The sequence below is a fragment of the Gymnodraco acuticeps genome, unplaced genomic scaffold (assembly GCF_902827175.1).
Source record: "Gymnodraco acuticeps unplaced genomic scaffold, fGymAcu1.1, whole genome shotgun sequence".
Lineage (NCBI taxonomy): Eukaryota > Metazoa > Chordata > Actinopteri > Perciformes > Bathydraconidae > Gymnodraco > Gymnodraco acuticeps.
In genome coordinates this window covers 2659891-2671023 of record NW_022989983.1, presented here as the reverse complement: position 1 = coordinate 2671023, position 11133 = coordinate 2659891, and the positions used below count along the sequence as shown (strand labels likewise).

The following is an 11133-nucleotide window of genomic DNA, read 5'->3' as shown; positions in this document are numbered from 1 at the left end:
AAAACCTCATGAGAAAACAATGGAATGTAGAGGGTTGTAATTAAATATTGACACACACACACACACACGCACGCACGCACGCACACACACACACACACACACACACACACACACACGCACACCACACACACACACACACACACACACACACACCACACACACACACACACACACACACACACACACACACACCAGTGATTTATACGTTCTCGCAGTGGGCGTGAAAAGAGGAGTGGGCAGGTTCTCGTACTACTCATAAAAGTCAGTCCTCAAACACTTGCAGGCGGCTGAACTGAACAAGCATCATGCTCTGCTTCTTCTTCTTGGTATGTAGCAACACCGGCTTTTCTGAATTTATTTCATTTTAATTACACTTGTTTTTTGTCTTTGTGTTGGAAATGCAAGTACGACACAATGTCATTTTGAGGCAGCATAATTTCCATTATTATCTATGGAAATTAGTCACTTGTTGTTAGTAAATATAATGTTTCATCACTCTGCTTTTCTACACATCTGCGTTCTGTGTTTCCGTCTCTTACAAGATGTACAAATTATTTTTTATTGTCAAACATAATGTGCAAAGTACAATTTTCCATGTGATGTAGCTGCTTCTGTGGACCTGGTTCACCAACTATGCAGCAGAGGTTAATTTACAGGTGTACAGGAGGCATTAACTATTAGCTCCAACCTCAACAAAATCATACCTTGCATACTGTTGTACATTGTGAGTACCCTGCACTTCAGGTTTGGTTGGCTCTTAGTCTTTCAGGTGTATTATTTGTCGAGCGCAGCATGCTCAGAGCTGCTGAGTCGTCACAGAAGGTCTTGGATCATCAACTCGTTCACCATAGAGGAGGGGCATCCCGGGCCCTTCCCTTATGTGCTGGGAAAGGTGAGAGACCCCCACTGGTCAGGAAATAAACCTTTTAGCCAACAAACCCATTAATTCTAATAACTGCTGTTACGAATCTTACCATTGGTATGCAAAGCTCTTAGGACTTGCTTTCATTTTTCATTGCTCCTAACCAAATGTAGGTCATGTTTTTTCCTTGGACAAATACAAGTTTCAGGCTCCCCAAAGCCAAGCGTAAAGTGTCTGGTGATGTGTTTTAGATAACTATTGATCGGGACTATCAAGTGAGGTTTGATCTGTATGGGGAAGGAATGGACGAGAAGCCGAAGGGAGTCCTCACCATTGATAAAGAATCTGGCACCTTGTATGTCAACAGGGCCGTGGACTACGAGGAGAAGACAGTGCTGAAGGTTAGACATAGATATCAACATAAAGTAACAACTAGTCAACCACTTTCTTATAAATCACCTAAAAAGGCCTACACACTGATAAGGGATGCACAGTCTGTCATAATTATTGGTATTCAAAAGACCAAACACACTCTGTATTGCTCAGACTAGTATTAGATAATGTGTCTAATTAAGCGATTAGTTTGAATTCACTTTTTTTAACATCTGTTTTGTTTATGTTTCGTCTCTGCTGCTGTTTTATAGTAAAATCAGACCAAAATCAAAGCATAATGTAATCAGCGGAAGGTTTTTTACTAGCAATTAGAGTTTGGAAAGGAAAAGTTAGGTGTTTTTTTTAATGAGCTTGTATGAAGAACAAAAAGAAAGGCACACCTAAAGAATTCTGTTCAGAGGATAGTTATACTTACAATATTTTCAGCAATTCTGACAGCTATTTCTGATAAGAACCTAAACCCGGGAGATCAACAGTTTCAATTGACCAAAACTGTAATTTTACCACAACGAATACAGGGGTTGCTGGTCAAACTAAATGAGTCGTTACTGTGTTTTGTGAGGTAAAAAAGGAATTTAAAAAGGCATAAAACGATATAACGGCTTCAGGAGAGAGCTGGCTGACAGTAATGGAAATATTTCAAATATACTGTACTGATATAGAGTGATATAGCCATAGAATAAATATAGATATCAACATTCAACCCTACTTCAAGACATCAATTCCATCCTTTTAATGTATTGTATTGTAAGTTACATTTTCAAAACTTAAAAAATTGTTAAATTTTGGATATGTAGGAAGTTATGTTACTGTTATCTTGTATGAAATCAAGAATAATACACAACGCAAAGATAATACACATATTTTTAGGATCCTTACCTGCAATTCAGTTGAGATTATCATGTCTTCTTCTCATATAACACCTTTTTACCGTTTAATCACATGTTTTCTTTACATTATGACTAATGTTGAGTCTCATCTTTCAATCTGTAGCTGAGATTTGAGGCAATGAAGACAGATTCGTCGATTGACACCAAATTAGGAGTTGAAATTGGAATATCAGACATCAACGACAACCCACCTCGATTTCAGAGGGATCTGTTTGAAATCAGCGTTGATGAGGACGCAACACAAGGTAGAGGATATAGTAAAGTGATATGCCTTTTCTTGTTTCCTCACAATATCTGGTAAGTACATCCCTTTCTTTGCTTTGTCATTTCCCAACAGGCTGCCATGTTCAGACTATGGTAGCCTACGACAAAGACGAGAGAGGGACGCCAAACTCAACGTTCCACTATGAAATTAAGTCTGTGTCTCCAAACCATCCGGACACTGAGTTCACTATTGATTCTCAGTCTGGGACAATGTCCTTCAAAGGGTGTTTGGATCATGAGGCAAGTGTCTGTACATTATTTGCTGTAAGTTCGTTTATTGCAGCAGTTCTTGTTCTGCAGGGTCTTCACTGGATCGTACAACGTGACACATGATATATAGCCACAGAATATGCTGTTTTTCTGTTTACAGTCTGAAAACATTTAACTTATGTTTGAAAACACACCTGTTGTATGTGAAGCAGAGTGAGTTGACCTTCTTTAAAATCTGAAGATGATATGATATATATATATATATATATATATATATATATATATACTATTGATTGTGCTGATAATGCCACTTTTTGATAATACAATTACCATTAAAGAAGATAAATGGACCCTGACTGGATGGTAGCCCAGTTCTGTATTTTAGAAATCTAATTATATCTTTTTGATTTGCTTGTGTTGAGGTGGCTGAGATGTTCACAGTGGTGGTGGAGGCCAAGGACCACGGTGACGTAGTCAGTCTGTCCAGCTCAAGCACTGTTATCATCCACGTCCAGGACGGCAACAACCACCTCCCAGCCATCAGCGGACAAACAGTGAGCATCCTTTCTTTATTTGTTGACATAACAATGATTACACATTAACACACAGTTCTTGGTGCTTTACACTCACACACACATGCATATGATGAAGCTGATGTCCATTCATGTTAGACATGGCATGTTGGTGTTGCCATTTAAAAATAGGATTATGTTTAGATCTGAAATGAGTATAAGAAATTCTACAATGATTGATATAAGGGAGAACGTTGAGGAAGGTTAAGAAACTGAAAAAGAAACAATTACAATTGTCAATGGTAACTTACATTTTTGTTTTAAACATAGTTGGAATGAAAAAGAAAAACAACCAGAGAAACAAAGGATACAAACAAGTGATAAGACATATTCAAATAGGTTATTAGGAATAAATACAACTGATTCAACTCACATTAAAAAAACACAGAGTAACTAATTTACTTTACACTTTAAAATAAGCCATTCCAGCTCTGTTAGTAATAAACAACAGTATAATCTACACTCATCGACTCCTATACGGGAAATAAATAGATGCTCTATATCAGATTCCTTTCCCTTGACCTCTGCCCTTTTGAATCATACAACAGGGCTCTGGGAAAGTAAAAGAACATGAAATCGGTACGTCTCCTCTGCGGCTGCATACGACAGACAAAGACACGCCAAACAGCGCGGCATGGAGAGCTAAATACACCATTCAGGGCGACGAGGGAGCGCACTTCAAAATAGAAACAGACCCGGACACCAACGATGGGATCCTGACGGTTGTAAAGGTGAGAGCTGCTCAGCTGCATACTTTACATTACAGTGACACATCTGTAGTCTGGTGTGTAATTAGGTGTAATGTGTATTATTACTGTACCTTTACATCAGCCATGTTTGTCCTTGTGTGTCTCTAATGACAATGTATTGTATGTATTGTATGATTCAGCCGTTAGACTTTGAGGAGGAGGCCCTGAGGGAGTTGACCATCTCAGTGGAAAATGAGGCGCCATATTTCTCCTGTAAAGTGAAGGAGAGGCCGCCATCGGGCCTCTGGAAAGTTGAAACCAGTAAAGGTGACGTTCCTCCGCCGGACACTGTAAAAGTTAGCATCGAAGTGGAGGATGTCAACGACCCCCCGGTGTTCAGTGTGAGTGTGAAAGAGGTCGCGTTGGAGGAAAACGCACCCATCGGGACGTGGGTGGAGAAAGTGACCGCCGTGGATCCTGACTCAAGAGATTTTGTGTAAGTGGGACGTTCGATCCAACATGTTTTAGCTTATCTGGGAGCTCTTTCACTAAAGCAAGTCGTATTTGTCCACAGGTACAAGGTAGGAAGCGATCCTGCTGGCTGGGTGACGGTGGATCCTCAAACAGGAGACATCACGACAGTCGGGACACCAGATAGAGAATCTCCTCATGTCAGCGACGGCTTCTACACCATCTTACTGCATGCCTTGGATGATGGTACAACTCAAATTGATGCTGACTGGCACTGACACAAACCGTATTTAAATGAACAAATATATATTTGATTTAAATCCTCACTGCTTTGTGACACTATTTGTGTCTCTGGGGCTGGCGTTAGTGGCCCCTGACTTTTCACTCCATCTGTGAAATATCTCAATGGATTTTGAACACAATTTGGTACTGACCTTTATGTTTCCCAGATTATTAACCCTGGAAACTTCGGTGATCATATGAGGTATACATTTGTAGTTTTTCATGAAATTTGACACACATTCAAGCCTCACCTCAGGATAACTCTAGCACCACCATCAGGTCATCAATTCTATCCGTCCAATATATTAGTTTTCTGCCCAAATACCAGCTATACCCAACCTTTGTTATTCTTTGTGTTTATGAAAGTGAGCAAGCACACACCCTACTTCTGGGATGTGGTTAAATAGTCAAGATTCTTATTTATTTTATTCTCCCTTAATGGCAGACGTCATTAGGTCAAGTGAAGGCGTGAAGTAAAATCCAAATGAACGTTCACAAGGCTATGAATTATGCAACAGCAGATGTGAATGTCAAGGCATGGAATTATGCGACAACATTATCTTTTTCATTTCTGTAAAGGACGGTCGAGAGTACGCTGTGTTTGAGGAGATAAGAAAAAGGAAAGAATCATAGTACCTTTCTTCAGCATTAGAGAATTAGACCAGGTCATTGCTTAGATGTTTCCTGGTCATGTCACAGTAACCTTCCAAAGAAAAAATCATCTTCAGTGAAAAAGGTCAATTAGCAAATGTTTTCATTCTATCCTGCAAATCTAAGACAGTGAAAATGGTTTGATCATACCTGCTGAGCATAAACATGTCTGCAACATCAGTGTGTGTGTGTTAGCATGCATGATGATAGTATTCAGCTGGAAGTACAGCCTTAAAGGTCCCATGTCATGCTTTTCCGGTTATTACCCGTCCCCTTGTGTGTTATGTAGCTTTGTATGCATGTAAACGGTCTGCAGAGTCACAAACTCTCAAAGTACACCCTGTAGCGAGTAAAACTCTAACACAGAAAAGACCTGTCTATGCTTCCCCAGAACGCATCGTTGGAGATTTCTCTTTTACTTCCTGGGTACAGTGACGTGCCCATGCCCAAATACTCTCTCAGCGGCGAAACTGTGACGCCCTGGGGGGAGGGGGGAGGGGGGAGGGGGGGGGGGGGTTGCTAGTGGAAACTGTGGCGCTCCAGGAGCTCCAACATTTAGGACAGAGAGGGAATACACATACTATACAGAGCTGCTGTATGAGAAACCAATGTGAGTTTGCAACATTGAACAATGTAAATCTATTCTAGTTTCCCTCAACAATGGAATTATGATCAGAAGAAATGGCCATGACATGGGACCTTTAAAGTGTTGCTAGCATAACTGCATTATGTTTCTATGTTGGATAGGAGTGCCACCCATGACAGGCACAGCCACTTTGAACATTCATGTGACTGACCAGAACGACAACGTGCCTCAGCCAACAGTGGACTTTGTGGATGTGTGTGTGTCCGACGGCCCCTCCAGCACCAACATCTCAGCCTTTGACCTGGATGATCATCCCTACGCGGGGCCTTTCACATTTGAACTGCTGGGTGACGTCAAAGGAAAATGGAAGCTGAATCCCTCACATGGTAGAACTAGTTATATGTGGTAAAATATGTAAAATATAAAGACAAATATTATTTAATTGTGTGTGATTATTTCTCACAGGGTACACAGCCGGCCTGGTGAAGGAGCCTGGTGTTTATTCCGGACCACACACAGTTGATGTGAAGATCTCTGACATGCAGGGACAGTTTGCCGTGTACAACCTCAGTGTGACAGTGTGTGACTGCAGTGTGACGCCAAACTGCAGAGACCCCCGAAGCACTGCCACAACAGCTGCTCCCGGGGCTCTGGCCATAGTGTTCGCCTCACTACTTTTGATCATGTGTAAGATACCAAATTCCTTTAGTTTGCATCACTGTAAAATGTATTGTTACATTTCTGAATACAGGTTGAATCTTGTCGTCTCTGTCTCGCTGACAGGTCTGCTTCTAATGGCAGTGTTCATGACCTGCAGAAAAGAGTTCGTCCCTCTGGAGCCCAGTGATTCCTCTGGAGCCACCCTCCTGCCATCAAACATTGAGAATCCAGGAACAGACTGCAAGGTCCGTACTGAAAAAAACTTGCAGATAAAACAAGTGATTTTGATCTAAATGTTTTGCTAATATCAGTACGTTTACCCTCTTTCAAGGTAGTCGTACCGGACGATATAGTGGCACGGTTTACTGAGGAGACCCACAGTGACCCATCTAATTGGGGAGGTCAGCATCATGGGATAAAACACAGCAATTTTTCCAAGGTGACGAAACATGTGTGTGATCTGCAGGTTTGTAGAGGGATTGACAAAGTTGCTTTTTTACAGGTTCTCATACATACATAGAAACATGGCTTGTAAAATGAACCCTTCTCTTTGAAAATGTGGACGTATTGTAACTTAGTTAAGCTCTGCATCACAGTTGTTCCCATCATTTACATCAACAGGAAATGGAGCAAAATTTCATCTACGAACACTTAGAAGATATGTCCCATCCATACAACGAGAACTGGAGCCAGGTAATATGCACCCATTTAAAGATAATTATAATCCGGACATTCAAATATTAATTCCGTCTCCATTCTCAGACATCTTGGAGCTCTCTAATGGCCAACATCACACCCATCAGGTAATAGTTTGGTTTGTGCTCATTGTTACGTTAAGGCAGCCGCTGAAGAAAATTGATATTTATGTGAACCTTTTCGTACAGCGTGAGGAAACGAGCACAATGAACTTCCATGCAGCTCTCCAAGCCCTGCTTCATCAGGTGGGCAGTGCACTTTCAGAATCACGTCTACTTTGCAGAAAAAAAAGGTGCCAAACATTATATTTATTTAAATGTTTTCACTCCTTTAGCGGCTCTCCTCTCTCCAGGGGAAAGAGGCTGACCTGCTGGACTATGAGCCTCACGTTTATGCAGAGGAGGGCGACTTTGACGTGCTCTCAGAGCTGGAGAACATCATCCTTCCTGACAAGGATTCATACCAGAAAGCACTCAACAACTTGGGCCCCAAGTTCAAGCAACTGGCCTCCATTTGCAAGCCACCACATATACAAAACTGAGCTTTTATGTTTTATATTTTTTTGTTGAGGGGTGAAATTAAAAAAAGGGTACATTTTGTCACTGAATGCTTTTGCCAATTCACATCAGAGAGGAAATCCATTCTGTTAATCATATGTTATTTATTAGCAACTGTTACAAAGTCCTCCACAGTTTTCTTTTTACAGGATGAAAATAAAGTACAGCTGTTCTCCAAAAATACATTTGGAGTTACATTTGGTCAGTCAAGTAGACAGAAATCAAAAACCAAATTATGTGCCTGCTGAAAAGACAATTCCACATTGCATTCTACCAGACTACCTAACAATTAATACATTTGCTTCTAGCATGTAGCTGCTGTGTAAAAATAAATTGCTCCCATTTCATATAATAAAACTTTAAATTACAAAATTCCCTGAATGCTCATTTGGGATTAAGAAAATAAATCTTAGTTTCAAATAGAGGAAAAAGGGAGGTACTTTTTAAATAAGTAGAAAACTACAATATTTACAGTAAATGTTAACAAAAGGAAAAACGAAACGCATTTACAACCTCCCACTGCCAACTTTTGGGAGGGGTCTCTGCTTAGTGGTGCTCTGCCCGCTGCGTCCTCTGCGTCCTCTGCCTCCTCTGCCTCTCAGTAAGCGGCCTGGAACTCCAAATGTTTCTATGTTCATTTTCTTCTCCTCCGCCCAGGTGGTTCTCCTGAAAATGCACAAAGAAAATATATATTGTTGAGCATGCCAAACGCCTCAGGTAAAAACAGCAGAAGTTAGATAATCACCTGGGCTTAAGGTCTGAAGAGATGTTGTCAAAGAAGCATTTGGCTTTGTCGTAGTACTTTTCTCCTTGAGTGTCCTCTTCCTCCTGCACATCCAGGTTATCCTCGGCATCCACCTTTTCGACTGCAGAAATTAAACAAAATGCAAATAACACACATTGAAATATTTGACATGTGCACTGAAAGTAATTTGACTTGTATAATTTGAAATAACCTTACCCACAACATCCTTCTTGAGATCATCTTTAAACTGAGCATTTGCAGTTTCAAAATCAAAATCAGAATCAAACTGCAAGGTGGTGGCCTTCGAGTTTTTCACCAGAAGTTGGCCTCTGCTTCGGTTCCTAGACCTCCGGTTGCCTGCACACAAGCAACAGAAAGTTCAAGAAGAAAACCCACAAAGATATTTGTAAAACTGGTTGAGTAACCATTTAGAACAGGTTCATATAGTCTTTGATATAATTCTAACAGACAGGTGAGCATAATTTGACATTTATAATAATGGGTTTAATTTATAACGCACTTCATATCTGAGTTCAGATCCCAAGTGCTACACGCATTTAGCATGGAACAAAAATAAAAACAGTACACAACACGGTAGAATGAATAAAAAGCAGTAACAATAAATAAAAGGGTAGTAATAAACAAGATAACAGCCTACGAAAAGGCTCTATTGAACAGATGGGGTTTGAGGCCTTTTTTTAAAGCCTCCACGGTATGTGGTGCTCTCATGTGGTCGGGGAGAGCATTCCACAGTATGGGAGCAGCTGAGCAGAAGGCCTGGTCTCCCATAATACGGAGCTTGGTCCTGGGGGGTTTGAGGAAGTTGGTATTGCTGGAGCGAGAGGTCCGCAAGGAAGTATGAGGGGTGAGGAGTTCCATGGATACACTGGTGGGTGAGGACGGAGACCTTGTATTCAATCCTCATTTGTCTTGCCGTTCTTCCATTCTCCGATAATTCTTTCTAACTCAAAACAAAGATTGCCATTTGGCCAGACATAACAGTGTGTGCATTTCAAATGTTGGTACCTTGTTTTTGCCTTTGTTTCTGGTTCTCAGCAACTTGGTCTTCAACCTTGGCTGCACTTGGCTGAGATGGTGTCCGACCTAAGGATGTAAAAATGTAATGTTTGGAACTTTTTCTTTAAAATGGAAGTAATGCAAAAAAAAAACTGATTATGTATTCCTCAAGTGGTTGCTTACTGGTGGGTACGTTCTCCTTCTGAACCTCGGCAGAGCGCTGTGTTGGTCGAACAGGCTGTTTGTCCTGTGGCTGGGTAGAAGCCTTTCCTTTTTTCTGGGCCGCCCCATCCAAAGGCACGGTCTGAACAGCCTGCTCCACCATGGGAGCTCTTCTGGCTGGGGATGCCATGGAGTCCTGGTACATAAGGAGCAGGAACAAACATGGTGGGGCTTGATTAACTGCTGATACATGTGAGAAACAGCCCCTATGATTGCATAAATCTCTAACAAATGTCTAAAATATAAAAAAAAAAAAAATCTATTGTACCTAGGCCTAGTGCTGCACTGTACTGCTGGTTCAGTAGAGACGTAGCAGCCAGCTGGTTGTAGGTGGGCATCATGTCTCTGTATGAACTCCACCTGGGATGATACACAGCCAAAGAGCTGCCCATGGATGACTACAAAAAGAATGTATAGACATAGTACAACTTTTTTCAACTTGCATTATAAATGAATATACTCATTTGAAATTGAGTTTCTCAGAGCCACTCACCTGTACAATAGCAGGGTCCCGAGGCAGTCCATGGTGTTGTTTTGGAGGCTCGGACACAGTGATATCTTTAATGTCACTTCCTCTGAAGATTATGTATTCATACATTTCATCTTTGGGTGGCACTGGTCTATCTGCGCGCCGGTCCTCTGTCCCATAGGATCTAACTGTTCGGATATAAAGTTGGACAAAAGTTTGGTTTACCTCCAATATAATGTCAAGTCTACAAACATGAACAAAGTCATTATGCATTAAGTTGTGCAGAGATAATTATCGAAGACTAAAACCACATGTCGTGTAGGCCTCTGTACTTACCTTTGGCTAGCGCAACCGTGGACCGATCAGTGTCGACAGAAGACAATATCCCCTCATACCGTATATGCGCTTTGGATATCAAACTTATTTGACTGCCAATATATGGGGTTCCTCCTCCGGAGCTCATCTTTGCAGCAAAAATGTGTTTCTAAGTGAAAAGCAGCCTCTCAATCACAGAACATTAAACCACGACACCATCAGACAAGATCTAATCAGCTGTGTCCGCAATTAGCAGGCACCTGTGCGCTTTATAAGATTGCCAGTGACGCACGCACCTCTTTGCTGATGGCCCATGCACCTGTGCGTAAAAATGGGTTCGTTTCTTTAGCCACACGGCGTACACCACAATAAGTAATCAAGACGTAAGTGTGAAGCGAGTCTGCGTAGTTTATAGCCTTAGAAAAACTGCACACCCTATTGGCATGATAAGCACAAATGCATAAACAGTTACACTAATGTTAATTTATATTACTACATTGAAGACACAACTATGAGCAATTCGTTTATGGTTTACATCTGTACCATGTGACTTGCACGTAACAATATGTTTGGAGTAAATGT

General features: G+C 41.1%; 2 protein-coding genes across 2 annotated transcripts; one reads left to right on the top strand and one right to left on the bottom strand.

Annotated features, from left to right (window-relative positions):
- The first annotated feature begins 305 nt into the window (after positions 1-305).
- Positions 306-7966, top strand: cdh27 (cadherin 27). The gene is made up of 17 exons (XM_034212214.1): positions 306-326; positions 770-892; positions 1114-1263; positions 2249-2390; positions 2483-2649; positions 3042-3173; positions 3740-3922; positions 4081-4376; positions 4455-4597; positions 6032-6256; positions 6336-6557; positions 6654-6775; positions 6862-6969; positions 7152-7223; positions 7293-7333; positions 7369-7471; positions 7561-7966. The coding sequence occupies exons 1-17, from the start codon at positions 306-308 to the stop codon at positions 7765-7767; spliced, it is 2457 nt and encodes an 818-aa protein (XP_034068105.1). The 3' UTR covers positions 7768-7966.
- LOC117543774 (protein LSM14 homolog B-B-like) lies at positions 7871-10773 on the bottom strand. The gene is given in 9 exon segments (XM_034212332.1): positions 7871-8449; positions 8529-8649; positions 8745-8885; positions 9555-9632; positions 9729-9888; positions 9890-9903; positions 10036-10165; positions 10261-10424; positions 10573-10773. Coding segments are annotated over 9 exon segments (1095 nt in total). The 5' UTR covers positions 10700-10773; the 3' UTR covers positions 7871-8289.
- Between the last annotated feature and the right edge of the window lie 360 nt (positions 10774-11133).

What these genes read in the sequence shown, in the direction of transcription:
- cdh27 (XM_034212214.1), top strand. Translation starts at nt 306, where the DNA reads ATGCTCTGCTTCTTCTTCTTG. An exon ending in GGATCCTGACGGTTGTAAAG is followed by an intron (nt 3,923 to 4,080) that starts GTGAGAGCTGCT and finishes TGTATGATTCAG; the next exon opens with CCGTTAGACTTTGAGGAGGA. An exon ending in GAAGCTGAATCCCTCACATG is followed by an intron (nt 6,257 to 6,335) that starts GTAGAACTAGTT and finishes TATTTCTCACAG; the next exon opens with GGTACACAGCCGGCCTGGTG.